We start from the raw sequence: 26,489 nt of genomic DNA on the forward strand, positions 1-26,489 counted from the left end.
TGACTAAAATTTTCAGCTTCATTGAATTTCTTCAATACAAGGATTTACGTATTTAAATTAAATATACATGTAGTCAAGTGAAATATACAAATGTTTAAATTGACGTTCAAGTATTATATATTTAATGTCTATTTCTACTAAGAAATCTACTAAGAAATTTCTACTTAACTTTAATCTTAGTTTAACTGACTCTTTATCTTTTCTCAATTCTTAGAACTGAAGAAAGATAAAGAGTAAGTAGAAATAGGCATAAGTCAAGTACATAAATAGTTGAACTGAAAAAATTTAATAGAGTTGACAAATTTAATCAAGTTAATAACTTTTTTCCTCACAATTAGTGTACATATATTTATTGTTAAACTTAGGAAATGTTTTATTATTTAAGAAAGTGATGTTAAAATAAATTTATTTCTTTGAAAATTAAAAAAAATATTTTCACGAGCGTTTTCAAACCATTCTAAAGAGAGAAAGAATAGTTTTGCTACAGTATTTTAACTTTCAGTTAAACATACAGTATAAATAATCAAAGTATTTCCGAGACATCATGATAAAATCAAACATAATAAAAAAATCTCGAAAATATTTAGGAGATTATTTATATTATACGTTTAAACTAAAAGTTTAAATATTTCAGCTAAAGTGCTCTTTTTGTCTTTAGAATGATTTGAAAGCTACACTAAAAACAATTTTTTTTATTTTCAAATAAATATATTTATCTTAACATTATTTCTTTGATTAAAAAGTATATTTCTTAAGTTTAAAAATTAATTATTTTATATTAACATTTATTTAAACCAAGGAAACGATTTAAATGAAAGAAACTTTTCTTTCCTCACTGTATATTTACAACTTAATCTACTGTTTGACTTTACAATGATGTTTATTTACACAGCTAAAAATTTTATTCGATCATCAACATAATTATAAAGGATTTGCAAATATGATGGGGAATGCTGCAAAAAGTTTTGACATTCCAGCAACCAGTTTAAGCGGTTTTACATAATCATTTTGAGAGTTCAATGAAATTATTTTCAAATCTGTGTGTCCAACTGAGAGAACTTTTAGATAAACTTCAAAATCGTTTCTTCTGTGAATAAGATTCGTTGTAAGCTAATGTATTCTACTCGCACGAGATACCAGTATGTCCCGGCGCCTCGTCAAGGAAATTTCGTCTCTCGCTTTTATCCCGTGAACTCGTTCGTTTAACGTCACGTCATGCCGAATTAGAATGCGCGCGCGTGCGTGCACGCGCACGTGTTTGACGTTCACGGATTATTATTTGAGAAAAGTGATAAGGACACGTAACGACGGCGGTGAGAGAACGGCGCAGAATGACTCGCGGCGGACATTTGCCGTGACGTGACGCCATCAAGTCCTGTCGGGACGGCAGGTTCGAATACCTTGCCTGCCTACCTGCTTGCCTGCAAGCAACGACGCACGCACGCACGCACCGGCTGCTTCTCGTCTCGTATCAATGTGTCTTCCGCCGAGCGGTGTGTGCAACGGGTGGCTCTTTAAAAGTCGATTCGCCTAGCCATTTCGCTTAGCCATTAAACCGGTCGCTTTTGTCAGCCTGCCGTCGGCCGGTGCGACTCTGTGCAACCAGCAGGCACGCACACGCACAAACACGCACGCACGCACACGCACAAACACGCACGCGCGCGCGCGCGCGCGTCACGGGTAAGCTGAGTGTTACTCGTTTCCACATACTAGGTAACGAATTAATTTTCGTCTAATTGAAAAGTCGCCGCAATTAATCATTTCGGCGGAGGATATGGCGGCCATTAACGGCCGATTAACGCGCGCGACACGCGAATATCCGTATTTCGAGGAATTTCTTTATTGTCGTCGACGGTGTTCATTCGTGCGAAGGGAAGGACTCACGGCAGATTCCTCACTTTTTCCATCATTCCACGAACAACGTTCCATTGTAGGTTCACGAGAATGTCGAAGAAATTTTGAGTTTTTATGTATTCCTTAATGTGTATTCGATGTATTTAAATATATTCAAGTTAGACTCCAATATCACGATTTTAAAGATGTATAGGACATTTCTCAAAACACAAAGAAAACTATGAAAGAATTGCAGATTATTTTTATATATTTTTTGTATATATTATTTATTGTATTTGAAAGCGGTATAGAAAAGACTAAACAGACAATAAAACTTTGTATAAATCATTTTGAATATTTAAAGTATTTACATACAAAATTGAGATTTTTCTTAATGTTGTAAAAAATAATTTAATTTTTAATGACAAATAGAGTAAATAAGCTGTAAAAATATAATCTTATTCACACAATCTTCATATGTAATTTATTTGATGTGATAATATTAAATACATTTCCCCCAAACTTTATTTACAGAGATTGTACGTCCGATACGTCCTTAAACTTATCAATCGACTATAAATATTTCGAATGTAAGCTGAGCGAGGATCAACTAAATAATCGCGAGTACAGTCACGAAACTAAATTATATTGGGGGTTTCTTTTCTGCTACGAATTAAAAGCATACTTTTAAAGGAAATCACTGACAAGAATTTTTACTTCTAATCGTGTTTTCGAAATTATAAAGGATTGTAATATTTAATAAATTTGCAGCATATAGAATTCTTCCACATATTCTTCTTGCGCCGGGACAATTAGTTTCGTGACTGTACCTCCTTCGCGTATTAATCACATCGTGTGATTTTAGAGACGAATCGCGAACAGGACGAGGAGTGGGCGTCCATATGATAGGAACGTATCTGAGAGACGTTAACCTTTCCAACATTCAAGGAACGTTACTGCACACAATAATAAACGATAAATAATGAATGAGAACGCGCGACGACTGTTCCTGTGACGAGACACGGTCAAACGTGTTTATTACACGGGGCCGTCGCCGTCGGTCGCTCGACGCAGAGCGCCCGTTAAATTTCGTCATCGCGAGATCGGCCGAGAGGAGAGACGACCGACCGACGTGCCGGAGCGTGAAAACGGTCGCACCGTCGGAGCGACAGCGAATCCTACGGTAAAAGTGCTTCTGACATTTCTGAAGGCACTCGCGTGCAAGTCGTTTCCACGGGTGTCCTTGGCTCGGTTCGCCGTGTGCGCGACGTCAAAGACTCAACCTGAGCTCGCGCGCGCGCGCGCGACAAGCCGCTCTTACGCTAACGTTTACGATTACGTCGCGCACCCCCGCAGCGACTCCGTCAAAGGCGCAACACGCCGCCCGGTAACGTGTTCTCCACCCTATCCTTGAGTGAAAATTTCCGCGAGCGCGCGAACGAAAACACGAACTCTCAGGTAAACACTCGGGAGCAGGTAAACAAATATCGGAGCACGATTCCGGGAAGTCCGGGATTTCGAAACGGTCCGTTGAATCTCCCGTGATCTCCGAATCAACCGTGAATCTCGATCGACGCGAGAAACTACTTCCGCGTGCACGAGACAGGAAATCAGAGAGATACCCCTCTTTCCGTGGGGAGAGGGTCAAAAGTGCCCGCGAGTCACTTTCGGTTCTCGGCAAACGAACGCGAGAAGAGTCAGCTTTGTTTTGGTGTCGCGAACGAGTGATCTCTCGTGGAGGAATCTCGCGAGAGCGTGCCGGTCTCGGATCGAACGCGAGTCGAACGAGTGAAACGATCGGATCGCGAAGGGGACACTCGGGCGTCAGGGAGCCGACGGCGAAGGAGGCCGACGGCATGCACGACCTTTTGCGTTTCTCTCCACCGTTGAGTTAGACACGCGCGTGCTTGTTGTTGCTCCCCGTGTAAAAATGCCGAAATAGAAAGTCGGAGCCGCCGCGTTTCACACGCGCGGTGCTCCCGAGAAAGAGAGTTTCCCGAGGGAAATTTCAGAGCGACGATTCGCCCGCCCGGTCTCCCGCCTGCTCTCGGAGAAGCCGAGGAGCAACCCTGGGGCGACGTAAGGAGTGTCGTGTTTTCACTTACCGGCCGCAACGGATCGTTGTGCTGCCCGGTGACCGACGTTCCTCGGATGGGTCGCCGCTTTCCACGAAGAACTGTAATCCACTTGCTCGGACGGACACGCGATTCACCAGTGCGAACGGGAAAAGTACGTTTGAGAGTCAGGCGGGATCGGCGCGTACTACGCCACCTGCTGGCGCGCTGCTCACGCCCGCCATCTTGAATCGCTCTCGCGACGCCATGTTGCTCGATTGCGGCGGGAAAACTCGAATTGCGCACGAGACATCTGGACAGAATTTTTATCCAAATTAGTAATCAATAGGTTGAGTTGATTAAGTTTTTTTAATTAAATATTTCTTAAATTAAAGTAACGTTAATAATATTTGGCCAAAGTGGTGAAGCATTAAAATTTGATGAAAAGATTTATTAAAATGTCTATTGAAACATGGTATTTAAATCGTATTTGAAAATTTTATTCAAAATTTTCGGAAATTCTCGCAATTATTTAACGAGATAATTTTCGATCCGATGCAGTAGATTTGCGCTGTATTCAATTCCGTTATCGCGCGACCCCGATGACATTTCCAGGGATCCGGCGAGGAGGAAGGCGCATGCCTCCTCGTCGAGCACTCTGTCGAGCACGCAGCGTGGCGACGGCCCTGCTCGCCGCGGTGATACTCTTTGACATCCAACATGGCCACCTGATGTCTAGCAGACGATATACACAGGTGGCATGGGAGAGCTGTAAATAAAATCCACCTTCTAGATTTAATTATGAGCGGACGTGTGCAGAAGGATAGTGCCGATGACTCCGATCACATTGACGATGCAGTGGACCCGCGGGTGCAGGTGAGTGCCGTCGCCGTCGTCGCCGTCTGCGTGTGCGTCGCCCGGAACTACGGGGGGGTGTCCCCGCGACTCGCGACATTCTGACACTCTCGTGCCGACAAGAGAGCCTCAAGGAGAGGCCCCGTCGCGATTAAATCGTGTGGAAAGAATCGCGTCGTGCGATGCGCTCGAACGGCGAATTTCACCGTGAGCTCGAGCGTGCAATGCTAATCTCATTTTTCCCTTCGTGAATGTCTCTTACTTTCCCTCCTCCTACCGCCCGTCTGCCCGCTCGCCCACGCACACACACATACGCGCACGAGTCATAAACGTCCCCGATTCTTAATGTCCCCTCTCTCCTCCGACCTGGATGGCCTATTACCACGATAGCGCGTGCTAATTTACCCTCGTTGCCCGATAACTCCGTCTCGACACGAGAAATTGGAGCACAATGCACGAGGCTTTTTTGATTTATATGTAAATATTGGCAATGAGAAGCGGTGAACTACATATGTATAAATCATTTGCTCGATTAAGAAATTTATGACCATTTAAAATATCTTTTTATACCGTAGCATATAAAATAATGAATATTATTACATATTACATGAGTTTATATATTTTCTCTGATGTCTGTAAAAAATATATATATATATATATTGTTTCAGATTGAACTTGAGAGATTGAACACAGCTACGGATGATATTAATAAACTAGAAGTTGATTTAGATGTAAGTACTACTTTCTTATTGAGGCATGACCTTGCATTTGTAATAGCACCTTGCCTGTCTTTATTTCATATTACGATATACATATATATATATATATATATATATATGTGTGTGTGTGTGTGTGTGTGTGTGTGTGTGTGTGTGTGTGTGTGTGTGTGTGTGTACACACACACACACACACACATATATATATTTATATATATGTATGTGTGTGAATGATGCTTGTGAAACAAAATTGTTGGCAAGTTTTGAAACTAGTTGCGATTAGATTTTATTGAGATGATTGCTGTGTAAGATACTTGTAAATGGATAATGACTTGAGACGATGATCTTAACAGCAGTCCATGATAGCTTCAACTAAAGAAATCATTTTTAACTCGAGACTGTAACTTATAAGAAATTACAACTTGCCTTACATATATTCTAATTTTTCTAATTCATAGAAAGATTGTATTTTATTATTTTTAGGAAGCAAGAGCAACCTTTAGAGAATTACTGTGTGAATCAACAATCAAGATTGATGCTCTGGCCAAGAAGCTTGGAAGTTGCATCGAAAAATCTAGACCATACTATGACTCTAGGTTTAAAGCGAAGGAGGTAAGAATCTAAATAAATCTTTGCGTCTAGATAACTGTTGCACTCTTATAGTCAGATTTACAAAGAAATTCATAAACATTTTTTTACAGGCATTTCAAGAAACACATAAGGCTGCGATTAGATTTGAGAGAGCCAACAGTCAACACGCGGCAGCTAAAGAAATGGTTTACTTAGCCGAGGAAGGACTTCGGACCGAAGGAAGATGTTTTGACCACGCCTGGCAGGTGAGACTCGTCGATATCGAGTCTTATAAAGAAGATGCAAAGCATTATTAAGCAAATGATGACATATATTATAGGAAATGTTGAATCATGCTACGTCACGAGTTAATGAGTCGGAGCATGAGAGAGCTCTCTCTGAAGCGGAGCACAGGCACACGACGGCGTTATATCATAAAGCGGAACACGAAGTTCAAAGGTTGCAGCGCGAATTGAAGCGTAGTATTGCCAAATCTAGGTACGTGAGGGTCCTCCTGTTAATAAAGCTCGAGTACCTATCTTTCTGATTGTTTTTTTTTCTTTGTTACAATGCATGAAGTTTTTGCATATAATTATTTTTATTTATATAAACCACTTTAAGAGAGCTAAAACCTTGTATACAACCAAGTTAATGTGTTAGAACACGATAACTGTTTACATATTGAACCTCTTATTGTTCCTTCCTCTTGCTGTATTTTATCTCTACTCAAATAATCATCGAATTACTTTCGAATGATTATTACATTTTTGTTTTCTATAGACCTCTTATGGTATTTATGTGTTTTGATTATATGTTCATGTTGGCAGTATGGGTGCACGCCGCAGCTTGCTTCTGATAAACAGTATCGCCTACAGGCACAACTTGCTCATGTTGTAAGTAGGATAGATATTCATTTTTATTTTGTTTTTTTTTAAATACACGAGACATTTATTTTGTGTGTGCTCTCAAATTAGCTCTCTATTTATTTTAATTATTCTGATTATGCATGAATTGCATCTTTCTGAGAATACTTTGAACGTACAATTTGCTAGTTTCTTTTTGATTGAGCTTGTCACAATAGATATACTGCACACAAAATTCATCAAATGGCTTCTTCCCAATCAAATTGCCATGCAATAAATTGTTATGCATAAATAATATATTCAAATATTGTGAAAACACAATTTTTACATAGCTCCAACTTAAAATAAAAATTACATGATCATGTAGGCCTTACTATGAGATGAAGGCGCACTTTAATCAAATGCTGGAGGAGCAAAAGATGAAGGTTAGTGCGCTGGAGAGATCAGTTGGCGAAGCGAAAGCCTCGTACGCGGCAGCGTTACGAAATCTAGAAAAGATCAGCGACGAGATTCACAGGGTGAATAAATATAAATTTGTAAATAGCATGATTGTAATCGTATACAAAATCTTTATACTTTCACTTTTGCTAATAGACAAGAAGATATGACGGTACGGACGAATACGATAAGAATTCACGAGACGCGCCCGATCGCTCCAGCGGGCAAATTAACACGGCGACACCAACGGATTCCAGCGTCACTGGATCCCCGGACAGCACGGATTACACTAGCGATGAATATTTACGCCTTCCCGACAAGATAAGTCCAAATGTGCCATGTCCTATGCCTACAAGAGTAAGTGTACGTTCCTAGCAAATCGTACTTTTCAGTTGTATCAAACGATAAACTATGCCTTCTCTTCAGATCGACAGAGATTCATCGTCGGAGTACCTGGGCCTAAATAATCTAAACCTTTCATCTACCGAACCTCGTAAATATATAAAACGCGACCGTCCACGGAGCATCGCAGCGATCGACTCGAAACATATCGTACCTTTAAATCACACAAGTTCTTCTGCACCAGGCCTGACGGATCTGTCAGGCATTATATCTCCTCCAGTTGAGAAGAGAGTGAAAATTAAGACGCCCGTAAACGACCGCAAGAATAATTCGACGAAATCTCAAAATGGAGAGGAGTGGACGGAAATTAGTTTGAATAATTCGCCGGATGAAGTTTATTACCGCAATGACGTCTATTCCGACGAGGAAGATCAAATCCCCTACAAACCGCTACCGATGGATCTGAGTCCGGAACCTACTCAGACGTCCACTGTCGAGCCATCGAAAGAACAGATCAATCGAAAGAGATTAGTAACGCAAAAATCTTTACCTACCATGTCGAAAGTAAACGAGGTTACTTTAAGCGAAGAGAAGAAGGCCGAAGTTACAAGGAGTCCATCGGTGAAAAGTAGAAGCAAGCTCGATAGTAGCTTAGCCAATTGGATAACTAGAAGTTCAGCCGGCGGTGAAGCTAGCGGTGGTAGTTCCAGTAAGTGGATAAATGCGTTTTCAAAAAATTTTATACCTTAAGATGCACGTTTACGCGAGCATGTTGTCATTTCAGCAAATTCAAGCAGGAGACAATCTCTCGACATGTTATGGAGCGCCGGTACTGGGGAACGCGTTAAGGAATTACTCAATCACGGTATGATGATGCTAAACATATCTAGTTTAACGGAACGACGTTCTAGCGAACCAAAGACGGTGGAGAGAGACAAGGACAAGTCTGAAAAGTCCGAAAAGTTGGAAGCTAAAGGCAAAAAGGTCCCTAGTCCGTTAGAAAAAACGATGAGCTATCTCAATGCCGACGAGGAAATATCGGATAGCGAAAGTTTAGCAAGGTAAGTTTCCACTGATATATTCTCATCAATCAATGATGCCTTAATTTTTCTTTCTCTTAATGATTAGCGTGGAGATGCTAACGGAAGATCAGATCTCTTCACTCATGATGGAACCGGATATGAACCAAGTATGCCAAGAGATTCTGGGAACTCCCTTAGTTGAAGTATGTCCGCTGTTGCAACAGTTGCAGCAACAATAGCCTTATCGCGGCGGAATTTACACGATAAAGCGGCAAAGATTCAACAACAGAAAGTGTTCAAGTTCGTTACAATATGGTAACATAATTAAGTTACAATTCTTTTCCGTTAAGCTACTGTACACTACCATATTATGTTTCTGTCTATTGCGTGTCGCAAAAACTCATAGATTTTTCTATTATGTGATATAGGGCAAAGGTTGTATTCCTAAGCAATCGTAAATTGATTGCGCAGAGACGTTTGGGTGTTTTACTCGTTATATTAGAAAAGAAATATTTATGTGCTTAGTAGGGTTATAATCGGTTGAGGCTTTCAGTCAATTCACAGAACTTGCGTTAAACGTATCTCTCATTACCTCCTCGGGCACTACGAAGCCTAACGTCATCTTTTATTGATACGCTTACACGATATCTCAGCTTGAGGGACGTTTTTTCGAATTCTTATTCTTATGAAATCTTTCTAACATTTAGAATTTGGTAATACTATGGAAACGTCATTCGCTAAGAAAGCAATATGTAGTTACTTTTTTAGAGGACATTGTGTAGTTTAATCTAGATACTCGTACACACACAAATTTATTCCGAGTCGCATCGACTATTTTTTGCTTGCCTTTACATGCGACTGTTATCACGTTAAAGTCTCTCGGAGCATTTGACAAATATATTAGAATACTGTGCTATTACAGCGAAATATCAAACAATTTAGACAAATTAGGTGAGCGAAACAACAGAGCTACGTTCGCCTACGTTCGAAAATTACCAATTACGATAAGCACTTTCTTGTCTCTTTCTCTCTATCTATCTATTTCTCTTTTTCGTCAAAATACGATGCGTTAAGTTACTCGCGAAGCGTACAACCGAAAGAAAAGAGAACCTATAGAAAGTTACAAGATGCCAATTATGACTGTGACAGTCAGATTATCTCTAAAACGCGGAACGAACTGTACATATAAGCGTAGCATAATAATACAATTCTAAACGTGTACAAGTCTGTGTGCGAAACGTACTGTCAACATCGCAAATATTCCGAAAAATTTATTCGTTTTAGATTTCATTACGCTAATTTGTTACGCGAAGATCAGCCATACGTTCGATCGGGGACAGCACGTTTTGGGCGCAGATCGACGACTTACACGCGTCGCTTCGACAAGTCATGCTGTTTCACGTAACGAAGCTTCGCGACGTAAATAAGACGATAGCATTCACCCCAGCCAGGTTCAGCAGGATATTTTTCAATATTTTTCGCTGCGACGCGATAGAGACGACGCGTGCCTATCGAATGGATATCTCACGGCTGTTTTCCCTGCTAGTCGCGTGCGATAAGCGAGAAGCGTACGATTCACGAATATTACAAAAATTACCAAATAGAGTGGAGTAGTCTGGACAGCCGAGTGATACTCGATCATGATAATAATAGATCGGGGGTGCGTGTTCGAACGAATTAGATACTCGTGACGAGTAGGATTTAAGCGTAGCTCCATCATTTTTATTGCCGCGTATTGTGATATAGCTGTTATAGCGATTTTAGACGTTCAGTTTTGGATTAACCAATCGTCGAACGAAGACATTAGTGCAAAAAATGCATGCAATATACTATTTATAAAGAGTAATATATACATATATATACATATAATATAAATTATTTATATATAAATTAAGTTATATACATATACAGATCCTATTTATTTTGACCGTAACTTTCTGTAAATCAGCGTTAATTGACACTTTTCATATGCAGCGTTCGTCGATTTTTATAGGGACGGTGGCAATTATGCTTTTAATTAAGGATTGTTTCGTATCACGCGACTCGACGGAAGATCTCCCCTGGGTACGTCGCGTGCGCGTGTGCGACACAGTTTAATTATAAATAAACATCGCTATCAGATATCGCTATGAAAACGTTGCGTGTTATGCGTATACGCACTCGCACGCAGGTGCCATTATTGCCACCCTTCTGTAACATAATCCTAGTAGCACATTGATTTCATATGCGTTTTGTAAACGTAGATATACATAGTTTCATAAACGTAAAGAACCAATAAGAAACGTTTCTGAAACCATAATTTATAAAATGCAATTTTTATGCTTCTATATAGCTGAGAATGATTTATATAATGGTTTCAAAAACCATTTTTGTCAAATAAAAGATATTTCATATAACATTTTTCGAGTGAACATTTTAACTCGTAAGAAACGTTTCTAGAATGTTTAAAACGTTTACAAAACGTTTTTGAATCTATGTGCTACATGGGAATCTACTCAAAGACTCATGATTGCGCCTTGGCGTTAAACTTGAAAAAAATAAACATGAGTCACAGACCTGAATACAGGTGAGTTTTTTTAATTTATTGATGGATCAATCGCAATATTTCAAAATAAAAACTTCGCTTAAGTCTTCAAATTTTCGGTAAGGTCTGGAGGGATAATATAAAAGATAATAATAGATTCCTGTATTGTAAGAAAAATTATTTTAAATTTTTGGAAGATTATCAAATTTATCAAAATATGTGATTTGATTTATATCTCGAGTAATTCGTACGTTTCTAAAATGCATCTTTGCCCTGCACTAAGAAAAAAGTTTTTAACTTGCCTAAGTTTTTCAACTCGATTAAATTTTTTCAGTTTCATTATTTATGTATTTGACTTGAATACACAAAATATTTGAATTTTATATATTTAATTTAAATACATAAATACTTGAACTGAATAAATCCAATCAAATTGAAAAATTTAGTCAAGTTAATAATCTTTTTTTCTCAGTGTGCAAAAATTAATTTGCGCATAATGCGATTGATTAATCGAATTAAAAAAAACTTGCTTTACTTACACGTACAAAACGCAACGAGCCACGTAAATCAGAATCATTTTAGTTGTTCGCTCGAAAGTATGCCGTAAAAAAAAAAGTTAATAATGATAACAAGACGCCATGTTTATTGTCCCGCATCGGTCGTCTCTGTCATCCGATCTCAATGAATATTGTTCTCGCGAAAAAGGTTTTCCGTTCGCATTCTCAGATTGTAACGATGCAATGAAGCATGAATGAAGATTGCGGAAATTTTGTTGGGGCGACACGCGATTATCGAGAGGGATGATGATCGTCGAAATTCCACATAATCAACTGCGTCGCCGCGCTCACGACAGGAATTTTCTTCCGTCTCCCGCGTTTTTCGCAACGACGTTGGCGCGGCGAGCGTCGGGACGCGCACGGCGACAGCGAATAACAAATTGTACTGTACAAACCTAATATTGTATATGTGAATGTAACTATGTATATATATCATTATCCTCCATTAAAACTTCATTACGAAAAGCGTACGAAGAGCTCGCGCGTCTGACGAAACATGAATGACCCTTCGAGATCCGAAATCGAGTGAACACTGAACAGTTCGCTCTTTCCTCCCCCCTCCTAGCTCAGCTAGCTCTGCGGTTTGAAACGCGCACAACTTCACGCGGCACTAGTCTCGCGAGAAACGTAGGCAGTAGCATGGTATAAAGACAAGTCTTGAGACCATGGGCAGTAGGCTACGGCAGGCTACGGTCCACACTTGATGCTACAGAAGCTTTGAGGTATTCTTTAATTGATGAATTCGTCAAATTCTTTGTTTAGGTTGGTCAATGAAACGTTTCGAAGCATTTGCAGCATCAAGTGGATCGCAGCCGTAATCGCCACACGGAAGGCTACGTTCAAAAACATCGCTCGGGTGCAGCCAAAAATATCATTTTATCCTTGTCTAATATTCAGTAAACAAGGTCAAATGATATCTCTGATGTTTTTGAACGCAGCCCAGACAAACAGTAAACGGAAAACGTACGCGTTAAGTTACTTTTAAGACACATTTTTTTGACTCACCTCGTTGCACGAATTCAAATCGTCAACTGGATAGGTAGTTATCAATGCCGGAGTCGCTGTCTCAAGGATCTAGAAGGAACGATTCGACGATCAATTTCACGATGCCATGCCGTAGAAAACGACGGAATATATTTGTGCCGCAGAACACAGTAAGAGACGCAACGGCCGCGGAACGACATGCTATTCAAACCAATTCAAACGTCTGTTATCGGAGGCGACGGTTGAAACGGCCAACGGTTGGCGCAGCGGCCGCGCGGTGGCGCTTGCGCGATGGCGCGGTGGCGCGACGAAGGCGCCGATCGCCATGATGGGGAAATGAAAATGGCGTCGCGTGCACGGTGCCGATGATCCCTCGTTTCGCCGCGTTCGCGTTCGGATGTAGTAGTTGCGTGATAACGTCAACAACAAACGCTGCTGATCGCGCTCGGCGTGTGTCCAGTGCAACGCGAGGATCGTGATCCTGTGAGTATAAAACTAGGAGGCTCGCTCTGGGCTCGTCGCGCCGCACGTACGGTCGAGCAGCGGTGGCGGCGGCAACGACGACGACGACTACGACGACAACGATAACTGCCGCCGCAGTGACGGTGATTGGATCGTGCGGACGGTGTCAGCGGTACCGGTGACCGGACTCGCCCCTACAATTCTCGCGTTCTTTCCCGCTGCCCGCGTGACCCCAACTCGTCCCTGCTGGCATGACGAAGGACGCGAGACTCCCCGTTCCCGCGGCGAGATAATGTGTGTTGACGTGCGCGAGTGAACTACCTCTCCGCGTATCGTCCTTGTGCTGTTTACCGCGGGTGGATCGTCTTTCGGAGGCGGCGGCGACGACGACGACGACGACGAGAACGACGTGTGCGGCCACGACGACGACGACGGTGGTAGTGGTGGCGGCGGCGGTGGCGGCGGCGGCTGCGACGACGACGACGACGACGACGACGACGGCGACGTGCGACGTCTAGCATCTCGCCCAACGATGGCGATGAATCCTCGTGATATGGACGGCTTCATGCCGCTCCTGTCGACGACGGACATCAAGAAAAAACTCAACGTCGGTAGCGCGCTCCTCAACTACCTCGGTGACTCGAGCAAGAGCATCGAGTGTCAGGACATCGGCATGTTCATCGACAACATCATACCGTGGCTCGGCAATGGCAATCCCAAGGTAAGCGTGCGTCGTGACCCGTCGACGACGACGACGGAGCCGTCGTCACTCCGGGAGCGTACCTAACCTTCACTCGCATCACTTTTTTCTCCGGCTACTTTCCGAGTGACTTTCACGTTATTTATAGATGTACTTATCTCGCCTGTGCTTGCTCTCCGCTTTTATTAAACGCCAAAAATTAAGAAACAGAGATGGAGAAACTTTGATTTCCTCGCCCTCCGCAAAGTAACGTAAGAAGTCAGCCTTTCTGGAGTGTCGATAAATGTTTGCTGATAAAAGGATGTTGATTTATATTTATAAAAATTTGTTTATCGCTATTGCGTTATTGAAAGCTTTGAAAGCTTGAGTTCTGAACGACTTCTGTAACAGTGTTATTTTTTGGAAAGTTTTGGAAGGTGTTGGATTTAGCGCTGTCATCATATGCATATTTTTTTCTTATTCTTCCTTATATCCAATTTCTTAGTACCTTTTGATAGAGAAAATGGATAGTTAGCTTCTAGATAAAGATATTTGTCAAGCAATTAGAAATTTATTTTCTTCATCGAAACATCTGATTATGTATCTAAGGTGCTGCGCATAATAGAGGAATATTAAATATTAAGATAGAATAGGAATTAAAACTTTAGAATTAGTTTTCCTAATGAATATTAAATTTGTTCAGTAGATGTCAATAAGACAGCGTTCTGAAATTCACTGCTAGTACTGAAAATTTATAGTACCTGTAATGTGAATTATAGAATTTCAGTACTGGCAGTGCATATCCGAACGCAGCTTAAGACACAAAACACAAATGTTGTACGAGATATAACTTATCATCTTTCTACAGTATTCATTAAGAAAATTGATTAAAAAATTTTAATTCTTATTCCTAATATTTAATGTTCCTCTATTGTGCACAGGGTCGAACAGATAGGTAGCTACTCTTCATATTACTAACTTTCCATACAAAACTACTAGAAACAGGGTTGGATACAATAGTAAGTACATAATATAGATTCAAGACTGTGATTTGTATACAAGAAATTAAATAGAAGAAGGGCCATAACTGCAATAGCAAGATGTTGGTGCTGAAATAATATTTCATATATGATTTTTACATACACTTTTACATACAGTGAAATATTATTTCAGCATCAAGATCTTACTGTTACCGCCCTTCTGTTTAATGTGGGTAGTAACTAGTTATAAAGTTAAAAGTTAAATAATGTTAAAAAGTGTTAATAACTTTTGAATAATTTAATTTTAACTGTAACTAGCTTCTTTTTGAAACACATAAACTTGAACTTAGTAATTTTTTTCCTAAATTAAAAATTATCTATGTGAAAGAGAAAAATTATAAAAGAAAAAATACATTTCCATATAAATATTTCCTTGTTATTTCATATAAATTTAATTTACAGATAAAATATTAAATTTGTTTGATGTTATAATTGTGAGTGATCAAACTTTAAAAACTTACAAATTTCTAATTTAATATGAATAATGTTATTCCAAATCTAATTTAAGTTAATTTAATCTTAATGTAAATTTTAAATAATTAGTTTTTGGTCCATTAACTTTTATATAACTAAATTTCACAAGCCATTAACTTTAACTTAATTTAGTTAAAAAAATATATATTTCAACTTACCCAACCCTGACTAGAAATTACCATATTCTGTGAGAGATATCTCATGAATAGTTATCTAGAGGTGAAGAAATTCGGCATTATTCTCGTAACTGCAGCTCTCACGTAAAACTCACTATAGCATGCAATAAATTAAATATAACTTTGACATTCGTACTAAAGTTGGGCTACACTTCGTTCGGCATTGAAAAAGACGAAAAAGACGAATTATAATCAAGGAAAGGGCGAAGCTATATGAACTAATCGAATTAATTCGCCCTTAACCTTCCATAACCGGAATTCTTTGCTCGTGAAACTAGTTTACATAACTGGCGAGGGAAAAGCGTTCATTATACCGTTGAGACTTGAAGAAATACAGCTGTATAGGTATACACCCTGTAATGTAACTTCTAAGTCACATGCACTCAGAGAAAAAGATCATCTCAGCAACCATGATATAAATTTGTGAACAAGTAGCACTATGCATTACAAAGTTTTAATAAAAACAACAAGTTGCATGAACCATGAAAATACAGTATTATTAAACATTTGTGCACAATCTAGTGGCATAACAGTTATAGAAATGTTTATACAACCTTCTTTATAACTTTTTTTATAACCGTCTTGCAACTCAAAAGTGCAGTAAGCAGTAACGTTGTTAAAACATTTATGCAATACGATTCACATGTAATAAGTCGTATAGACATTGCAAAATCTTGAAATGAATAATAACGACTATTTTTTACGTCATGTAAACATTTTAAAAACTACAAATAGTCTTTAATATAGTTTTTAATACAGTTGTATAATTGACATTAACTTTTTGGTAGTATAATTTTTCAGTGTGTAAGATATACAAACGTTTCACAAAGTTTGTAAAAACTTTCTTATAACCTTGTGCTGCTTGGGGTAGTAAAATTGTTGAATAAACTATAGAAAAATAGTAATAAAAATGTAGGAAAAAGTGATGGAAAAAGTAAACCGCCTGAAGTTCAAACTCGAGATTCCTCGTTCTCGTTCCTAGGGTCCTACACCACTGCTCCACTGCTATCACAGTTATTCCAGTCGTATACTTAATCGGTCGTACATAAACTGCAAGTATATAATTTCATAACTTTTTGTAGTGAAGTTTATATAACTGTAATTATTGTTGAGGTGTTCACTGTAAATAGATACGCAAACATTGCCGCTGAGGTGATACAAACTATTTTTAGTTACTGTAACGGTTATAATTATTTTATAATTTATCGACAAATTTACATTAATTCTACATATAAAACTTGTATAGTAGTTGTCACTTTTACAGTTGCCACCAGCGTGAATTTTTCTCTGAGTGTGACGTTTACAGGTTGGCACTCAATCGAAGTTGATCGCGACTTGGATTTGCGACTGCGGCGAGCCTCCTCCTTAGTCGAGAGCACATGACGCGCGCGGTCCATAAATGGAGAAAGGTGGACGATTGATCACAGTCACCCGCAGTCGCCGCCTTCGGCGGCGCGTTCCGTAAACCGCCGCTTTTTCGCGCTCGCACGTGAGAACGCGGCCGCCCCTGTTCTCACCTTCGCGACAGGAAAACGGGAACGACCGCCGATTTAACGGCATTGTAACGCGAGATGATCCGCGGGAAACGAGCAGGCCGGCTGCAACGCCGATGAAAGTGCTGTTTGTCACAATTTACTGTGCACAGCAGTTTAACTCGGTGCAGTGAACGACCTGGCATTCGTTCTATTTTTTTTTTTTTTTCCGTGTTTATTTCTTTCGATTCTTTCCTTTCCGTGCCGACCACCCGGGGGACCAAAGTAATACGGTCTTTGCGATTTCACGACTCTCGAAACCTGTGTTTACCGCAACTCGCAAGCGAAAGTGCAAGTTGCTTCGCGCAAGCTGCAATATTGGTAGTTGCACTGAGAGACAAAGATTGCAATTATAATTCATAGTAAATTTTACTAAAATTATTAATAGTTTTAATCATGAAAATTATATTTAGTGATAAATTAATAAGTTTTATAGTTATTAATTAAAATTTAATTTTGTTATTATTACGTAAATAATAAAAGATTGTTTAAAAAATAGTTTACTATAAATAATAATGTTTATTATATAAAAATATTTATTTTACTTTTATCTTATACGTATCTTCATATTTTACTATATTGATAGTTGAAATTATAATTTACAGTAAAATGTTATCATGGTTCATAAATACAAGGTTTTTATTACTAACATTGTAGCAGTAATAAATGTAAAAATGGAGCTCCAAAACATAATTATTTTACCATGCAATTTTCTCTCAGGCGTGAGAACATTCGTTGAAGAGAAAGAAAATATTTGTGACACTATAATTACGTGGCAAAATAATTGTAGTTAGGCGCTCCATTTTTATAGTTATTACTGTTAATGTTAAAAATAATCTTAAGTTTATGATTCTATGACAAAATTTTTTATAAATTGTAATAATTTCAAATATTAATATGGTAAAAATAAAATAAACATTTCTGTGTTGTAAATGCAATTATAATTTTAAAATATATAAAATTTTTTTTTTCAATGCAAAGAGGTTCAGATTACTGAAAATGTTTGACAATATTTTGTGACGAATTGAATGAATGTACGAAAGTAAAGTGTTGAGTGATATTTGTACAACATATTAAGATTAGAAAAATATACTTTTTATTAACGAATTTTTATTAACAAATATTTATATAAATATATTGCTATCATTTTTATTAATATCTCGAGTCATGATGATTTAGACTAAAATTCGCCTTGATTGGATTACTGAGAGTCGAAATATTTCAAAATGAAAGAAACGATGTATGACTCACCTACATTTATATCGGATATTTACATAAGTATTTGCTTAAAAAAATTTTTATTTACTCTTTATGACTGTCCAAATATCTCTCAAAATTTTACTTTCATACATTTGTTTAGTACGTCACAAAAAATTAATTGTCAAAGGCTAGTATAATTTCTTGAGCAATCTAACCTTCTAATGTTAAATAATTTGCTTTAATACTAAGTATTTGCGCATTAAGTAAGACGAAGATCAAAGTAGCACGGTGATATTTAAAGGGATTTAAAGAGTGGCCACGAGTTGATGCACGAGTATTCAGTAGAGGATATACAGCTGTTTACTCGGAAGATCCAGATATATGAAACTTACTCCTCGTGCGTGCGAAAGATCAATATCGCGTCGTCACGTTTAAAACTAAACGTCGTAATAAACGTCGTAATAACATCGTGCGCAATGTAAGCAATCCCTCGCGGCGCGTACCGTGTCGATTTATTTGTAGTTACAGAAAACAATACGAACCAAGTTAACCCTAAGTGCTGCTGTGAATAAATTTTCACCCAGGTGCTGAATCAAGCTTAGTACAACTTTGTTATTAAAATTTTTATAGTTTAATATTTAATAAGATTTTTTTTACATTAAAGTAATATCAATTTAATTGTTCTAACACCATACGATTTATAATATATGGAAAAAAATCTAAAAGTTTTCTTTTCCAAACTAAAAGAATACCTTTCACTTAAAATTATTCAAATTAAAATCATTATAATAAATTTAACTTTATAAGATAAAACCTGAGAAATAACTCGCATAGATCCAATGAATATTGTAGAATTAGATGATCACTCTATTATTAAAAATATCTTATAATTGTTAAAATTATAATAATAATCAATAAAGAATTATTTAAAAAATAAGTTTAAAACAATTCTTATAACTATGTGAATTCTTATGCAGAATAATATTAACGTCAGAAAAAAATATGATTTATAATCTTTAGAGTTAACTCGCTTTCTATAATCGGAATTTTTAGTTCCGATGAAAACAAGATTGCGCAATCGGCAAATGGAAAACGTTAGTTACATCACTGAGACTTAAAAAATACAGATATATGAATGTGTTCCATAATGAAACTTTCAAGCCACATGACGCTGACACTCAGCGTCTTGTGCATATTGCGATTAGCATTCTACGACACAATTAAAATCCTAGTAATGAAGTTCGCCGCCTTGTAGACGGCAAATGAGCGTAGAAAAGAGCTAATTGGCGTACCTGACGCACGCTTATTGCGCAATAAGCTCGATCAACGCGTAGTTTCATAAAGATACCGGCCAGGGGCACGAAGCGGGATGTTTATACGTCAGCGCGGTAAGCCTCCTTTCAATCCTTTCCCTCGTAAGGATACGTTGATTTCGGCCGCATTTCTCCGGCCGCACAATGCGCCATTGAGCACGAGAAAATAAAATGCGACGCTTACGTGAATGAGATAACGTCTATATACGCACAAGCATTGAAGAGAAAATGAAATTGGCACTGGCACGTTTAATTAATTAGAGAAATGAGATAAGGGTTATGAACGTGAAAATATCATTTCGTAATGCGCGGATGACTGTGCTAGATGCATTCCCGCGAATGGAACTTCTATGTTTGTGTCTGATATCTCCTTTTTATGGACGTTTGTCTTTCCCTCCCTCTCTTCTCCCCTTCGTGTATGCCTTATATCTGTTATATTACGTGAAATCTCACTCGATCCCAATTTCGTACGATCGCCGCGAGGTGCCGGTCGGGGTTTGTCGAGTGACAAACTTTATTATTTCATGTGCGTGTGCGCGGCGCGTACAGGGATTCTCATTCGTCCGGGTACTCATGCGTACATGCAACCTTTAACACTCGGATAATCGAGATGACCTCGTCCCGTTATAAATTTAGATACTTTTACACAGCCGGAGAGATCGCGCGCTTTCAAATTCAATGTATTTTTGTCACGAAGGTAATCATCGCGATGTTATCGTTAGACTTTCTCCCATCGTTCGTTTACCGTGCTAAATTTTCTATTTTTTTTTTTTTACGATCGCGTCTCTAAGAAAGACTGTTGCACCTCTGTGACCTAACCGAGAGGAGATATTTCGAGATCTCCTCTTTTGGCAAAGGATAAAGATGGAACGCATCGCCGGTGCGACCTTTAAATTGCTTAATCTGCATCGAGCGATCGAGAGCAATCGAGTTTATGGCGTGTTATTGTCGCCGATTGAGTTGCACTCCTACGTTCTCGGTACTCTCGCCGAATTAAACGTGCCATGGTTTATTTACTTACTTCGTTTGCCGGATCTTCGAGGACGACTACGGTCAAGACCGTAGACGTAATTGAATTGAAAATGCGCGATCAGCTAGCCGAATTTCTAATCAAGGATGCGTAGGACATTTTTCAAAACATTAAGAAAATTACAGAACGTTTTATATTGCATTTGAAAGTATAGTAGAAAAAATTGGGCGGCAATTTTCTCTCTGAAAAGTTATTTTAATAAGAAATAGGCATGTGCTTTAAATAGAATAATAATGAAATAAGAAATTATGAAGAAAGATCTGAATTTTTTTTTTATTGAAGAACTTTAAGCGTTCAAGATGATTTATGTAAAAGTTTCATTGCTTTACAGAGATCAATTCTGTAAAATAAATAAAATTCATTTATTTAGAAAATAACTAAACAATCACAATAAAACTTTATATAAATACTTGAATACTTAAAGTACTTACATAAAAAATTGAGATTTTTTTTTAATCTTGTAAAATAATTTTTAAGCGCAAATCATAAATAAAAATATCTTATTTTTCACACAACTTTCATATGTATATAATTTATTTGAAGTGTTAATATTAAACACATTTCTAAATTTTATTCATTTTGCAGAGACCGTATATCCGATACATCCTTAATTTGCATAATCGGCTTTCCCTAAATTCATATCAAAGGTTAAATCCTGGATAAAGGCTTCAGATTAATTTCATTAAACACAATGTCGCGTTGATCCCGAAATTCACTTGAAACTCACTCTACATCTTTCACTCGTCACAGAGCTCGGTTCACTCGCGAATAAGGGAAAAAACTTTCACGCCATGTATGTAACGTGTCTTTTGCTAACGTGTCGCAAAGATCGACGAGGGGATGTCGTTTAGTCGAAGCCATCAAGTCGCTAAATGCTCTCCAGTAATGGCTGAGTGTACGGCCAATGCGAGTTTTTGACCTCTTCGAGAGAAATGCACTGCGGTCCGAGTGACAGTTTAATGGAGAAACGAGTAGAGGTTCGAGACTTCACTGCGGGATTTAAACCATCAGGTATAGTCCCAGTGATTTAAACTTCCACGCCTAGTCCCTCCTAAAATTTTCGTACGTCATTTTCATATATCTGCACATAGAAAAATATCAATTCTGCTACTAAAAAAAGCGATTATTAATTTATTTAAATTACAAATATGTTATTGGACCGATAGTGTAACAACACAATGATAGTAAGAAAGTCTTCATCAGTCGTAGTTAGGTCTTAGTGCTTTTATTTTTATTTATGTGATTTTATATACTTCTCCAAATTCAACCAGAATGTGCGCCGAATTAATTTTCGGTCATAACACAGCATGTCGAATAAGAATTAGTAATATCACTATTTATATTAAATTGATTAATTAATTTAATATAATACTTGATACTGATTTGCATTTATATACCCATTTCCCCCTGAAATTAATTTATTATTTTTCTTTTAGTAAGTAACGTTACTTTTAACTAAGAATATTTTCTTGATAATTGATTTAAAACGTATATTTAAAAAAAAGAATCATATAATATTTTCTTTCGAAGAATATTATAAAATTGTATCGAAGCACAATTAGAATAAACAATTGAATTTTTTTTAATCTGATATTCTTAATTAAAATATTTAATTACTAGGATTCAGAATGTGTTTTAATTAAATTTGATGCGTACGATGAACTTATGATATATGAATTTATAAAATATTTGAAACACGTATATTTATATTTACGTGTTTTCCTTCAAATGTATAATTTACGGTATTTCTTTTTCTGCAATGTACACAGAAGTTTAAGTAAATATTACTTGTTTCAAGCAAATGAGTATATTTTAAGACTTGTGAAGAAAATATTCGTTGTAAAGATAACCGTTACTTGAAAGAGGAAGATTAAAAGTTAAGTAATTTCTTTTTTCAGCACAAGAATGATATTTTTCCGCGTGTGCCTCAAATACAATTCTAAAATAAAATTTAAATTTACGTTTGACCCATTAAAACGCTCCAAGATTATCTCAACAAAGATGATTGATCATTCCTTGTTCGTGAAAATAAGATGAGTCTTGATAAAATCATTGACAAGATTTCGCGGTCGATGATTTGTTTACAAGGTATCATTAGCCGAAATGTTGAAAGTTGCTGTATCACGTGGCAAAATCTACTCTAAGACGAGTGGGAGTAAGCAATCATTCTCGTTGTTTAGGTGGTAATGCTGGTGAATGACTCAGCTTTACGTTTCGTTTTAATATCTGGCGATAAAAGACTCTTCACGAGAATGCAACAAATTTATATTTTATACTGAAAAAAATATTTTGTTGATGTAGGTAAATTTCTAGATGTCACAATAAAAATTTATCACTATTTGTCGTATCTAAAGCTAAAAGATTGTCACATATAGAATTTATAACAGCAACATTTTAGCAAGTTTAAAAAATTTAAGTTTTACTGCCAATTATACAATTAAATTTTATAACAAGTGTGATTGGCTCTAACATGAATAGGCGCCACCGAAAACTTTTCTTTATAAATTTCACAAACAGCTTAGATATAAATTCTATCTGTTATTTAGATTGGTTATGTATCAGATATGTCACAATATTTGCTAATCAATTTATCTACTTTAATTCATTTTTACAGCAAAAAATTGTGGTTGTACTTTAAAAGATTATTGATTAATATAAAACACGGAACAATTACATATATTTTTCAATATTTTTTTCTAATTATTAATGAAATTAAAAACTGTACATTTCTCCCTTTTTAATAATATACTTTCTTTTATTCTTTAATTATTTTCTTTCTTCGCGGATTCTATATTTAACTCGGAAATTTCGCTCGTGTTTCACCTGCTCATCGAATTACTCTTCACGTTCTCCACGTATGTAATTGATACTTGTGCGCGGACTTTTAAAATATTCATCCAGCCGAAGTTCGATAGATCGTCTTACGTCACTCTCCATCTTGGCAAGAATAAGTATATGTAAAAATTGTTTTGCAATGTGACAAAATAAATAATCGAAACGAGTTTCGGCCGAAATTTGGTGGCTCTTGCATTATGTATGAACTCGCCTGTTTTGATACACATACGCACGTACACACGGAGGAAATTGCACTCGTGTGCGTTTGTACGTGCAATCGAGCGTTCATTGCTATTTTTAGCGCGGCTTTTTTATAGTCGTTCGAGTCACCTCTCCGTCTCTTATCTAACTTCTTTTTGCATTTTCATATTAATTTCCGCCGCGATCCGTGTTTGGAAGTGAACTTCCGTTAATTTTATATTCAAGATTCGTTCAGAATTACAAATTGCGTTCTTCTTTGGAGAAGAGAGCAGCCTTTTTCCAAGCTTCTCCCGGTCGTGTTGATTAAAATTGCATTCAGGCAAAAATTGCAATGTGCCTCGATTTGGTAGCTTTCATACTTAAGAAGGTGCCCCTTTGCGATTTTAATTACGAAACGCACATACGCTTCTTTACACTCGATTCGAGAGAGTGACCGTCATTCACTCCGCACAATGCCTCGTTCAGTTCGCATTATACGCCGGCGAGTCCGGACGTCAGTAAACTGAGCGAAATCGGCGGAAGCGCGTGTCGCGCTTAATTCCGTCGCTTAAATTTTCAGACGGGAATCGAACGTATTTTATATATGAATGCGCGATTGTCGCGTTCGACGCCACTTGTTGCCGGCGCGCGATGTTGAATCTGCAAGTGGCACGCGTCGTTTTCACCTTCGGGGCACGAGAACGAGGACTCGTGACGTTAAACTCCGGGAGTGCGTTAAAAGCCGGCCTTTTCAGCTGTCCGCTGCCCACGACGATATCCATTGTGTTCGGCCGTAAGAATGAGGTGTGCACCGCTGAAAAAAAATGCCTCGCTTTCTCGGCCCGGTGGTTTCTTAATGAATCTATCTCGTCCCCGTCGAGCGAGTCGCGGACTGCCCTTAATCTTCGGCGAAACGCTTCTCACTCTGATTTGCGATTTTGGCAGACTGCCGAGAAAACAAAATTAAAAAGAAAAAAAAAAGGAACGTTTCCTTTACAAGTTATTCCCGATAGTTGTTAACCCGACCGAGACTTCTTTCTGTCTCGGTTCCTTGGAACGAAAGGAAAGAACCGGCAACGTAGCTTATTGTTAAACTTCCTCCGCTTTTTAGTCTTGCGATATCTTCTGATACCGAGATTTCGATTGCTGTAATAGTTCTGCACTTTATTGTTTCGCGTTTTTATTTCTTTCGTATTTATGTCAATGTGACAGTTTTTATGTTATTTTGAACTCTGACGATTCGAATGCATAATCAAAAAATATCAACTTGTAGACGTATATTTACAATATATGTTGTTGGATGCAAGGATTGTGCTAACGGCACTCAAAAAGATGTTTCGCTGATATAGGTAGATTTCTATATTACAACAAATATTTATCACTATTTTTTGTATCTGCTAAAATATTGTTTGTCACATGTAGAATTTATAACAATAACATTTTGACATTTTATCCAGAAAATTTAGGTCTTATTGCTAATTATAAGTTAAACAAGTATGATTGACCTTAACATGTAGGCGCCACAAAAAACTTTTTTTTCTAAATCTCACAAACAGTTCAGATATAAATTCTGTCTCCGTTATTTAGATTAGTTAAGTATTAAACATATGCGATATTGCAATATTTGCTCATTACTTATCTACCTTAGTTAATTTTTTGCAGCCAAAAACGTGAATAAAGAATATTAAAAAATAGGTCTAATATTATAAAATAAATAAAAATGATAAGTGTAATAAAGTAAATTTAAAGCTGCAGTAAACAATTCTCTAATCTTACCTGGACTTTTGATTAAAATTACTAGAAATTCTGGAAAGAAAATTCTCAAAGAATTTATTTACAAAATTTAAACATACGCCCCGTGGCTATAATATTTTTCTTAATAACATATATCCTTTTTTTCTTTTTATATAAACATCTATATACTTAAAAAAAAGATTCAATTTGTGTCTGGTTTATTTTTATAGTGCATCACAAACGCAATGCGCTGGTTTTATGTCGCACGCGCTTTACGCAGTGGCATAAAATGTAGGTAAATGGAGTCCTAAGGCGCAAAGTATTCTTTGTTGTATCAAAGGTCGCCCGTGGCGGTGAATCGTCGCGTGTAATTAGACTTAACAATGTTTCTCCTTACGGAACGATAACTGCACCGGGTGCACCCGTGAATCGATGTCAAGGACACAGGACAAAACCGAACCGCCGCCGCCACCGCCGCAGCCTCAACAGTCGCGTTCTTCTCGCTTTTTTCTTGCACCGCCGCAGAGATGTTTCCTTTTCAGGATTTAAAGTATGACATCACCCTCACCTCGATGCTTTTTACATACGCACGGTTGGTACGCGAGCGCGCGCGCGTTTTACCTCTCTTATATAATATGCATTACTTACGTCGCGCGCAGAGTACATACACGTTCCGTAACATTCTGTTCGCGCGGTCACTTAAGAAAAATGGCATACCAATATTGTGTCCTCTAATGCTCGCGAGGATCGAGAAGTGGAAGAGCGTACAGAGATATACGTGTCATCGCCGAGTCCGTCTCAAGCGGCTCTCAAATCGACTTGTTTTTCAAGAGCCCCGCTGCATGAGATAGCTTCTCGCTTATCTCAGTCATTTTTATGCGAATGTCACATATATAATAATAAGACTCTGCGAACAATGGAGAAATAGTACGCTAGGAAAGAAAAACATTTTAGGTTTGAATAAATACACATTATTTCCAGGTTCAAAAAAATACTTCGTAAGTTCAAAAGTAAATTATTTTGTACTAGCTAATATTTATTTAAATCAATAAGGAAATGAATAAAATAAATTTATT

The 26,489-nt window shown here is 37.7% G+C and overlaps 3 protein-coding genes across 9 annotated transcripts in view; 2 read left to right on the top strand and 1 right to left on the bottom strand.

Annotated features, from left to right (window-relative positions):
* The window catches only part of LOC105196532 (PTB domain-containing engulfment adapter protein 1), a 39,000-nt gene extending 34,888 nt beyond the window's left edge, over positions 1 to 4,112 (bottom strand). Inside the window, exon 1 of one of the 2 annotated variants that reach the window (XM_011162514.3) lies at positions 3,939 to 4,112. The gene's annotated coding sequence lies outside the window, so the exon portion shown is untranslated. The remainder of the gene's footprint in view (positions 1 to 3,938) is intronic. The other variant, XM_011162516.3, reaches the window with a different exon arrangement.
* A 328-nt stretch (positions 4,113 to 4,440) lies between these two features.
* On the top strand, positions 4,441 to 12,248 carry LOC105196534. 2 transcript variants are annotated; one of them, XM_011162518.3, is made up of 11 exons: positions 4,441 to 4,763; positions 5,411 to 5,473; positions 5,942 to 6,070; positions 6,160 to 6,294; positions 6,369 to 6,526; positions 6,856 to 6,921; positions 7,259 to 7,409; positions 7,486 to 7,686; positions 7,756 to 8,380; positions 8,456 to 8,732; positions 8,800 to 12,248. In XM_011162518.3, exons 1-11 carry the CDS (start codon positions 4,689 to 4,691, stop codon positions 8,930 to 8,932), a joined length of 2,013 nt encoding a protein of 670 aa, XP_011160820.1. In that variant the 5' UTR covers positions 4,441 to 4,688; the 3' UTR covers positions 8,933 to 12,248. The 2 variants fall into 2 exon arrangements, with proteins under 2 accessions (XP_011160820.1, XP_011160821.1); XM_011162519.3 differs by lacking the exon at positions 6,856 to 6,921 and having other exon boundaries at positions 4,442 to 4,763; positions 8,800 to 8,994.
* Positions 12,249 to 13,084: 836 nt separating this feature from the next.
* Positions 13,085 to 26,489, top strand: part of LOC105196536 (CLIP-associating protein 1-A) — a 49,391-nt gene continuing 35,986 nt past the window's right edge. For 3 of the 5 annotated variants that reach the window (XM_026138444.2, XM_011162521.3, XM_026138447.2), the window contains exon 1: positions 13,086 to 13,941. In XM_026138444.2, the coding sequence (XP_025994229.1) occupies positions 13,753 to 13,941 (189 nt within the window). In that variant the 5' untranslated portion in view covers positions 13,086 to 13,752. Of the gene's footprint in view, positions 13,942 to 26,489 lie in introns of all 5 variants that reach the window. The other 2 variants (XM_026138446.2, XM_026138445.2) reach the window with 2 other exon arrangements.

This window comes from Solenopsis invicta, chromosome 6 (genome assembly GCF_016802725.1).
Source record: "Solenopsis invicta isolate M01_SB chromosome 6, UNIL_Sinv_3.0, whole genome shotgun sequence".
In the NCBI taxonomy this organism is placed as follows: domain Eukaryota; kingdom Metazoa; phylum Arthropoda; class Insecta; order Hymenoptera; family Formicidae; genus Solenopsis; species Solenopsis invicta.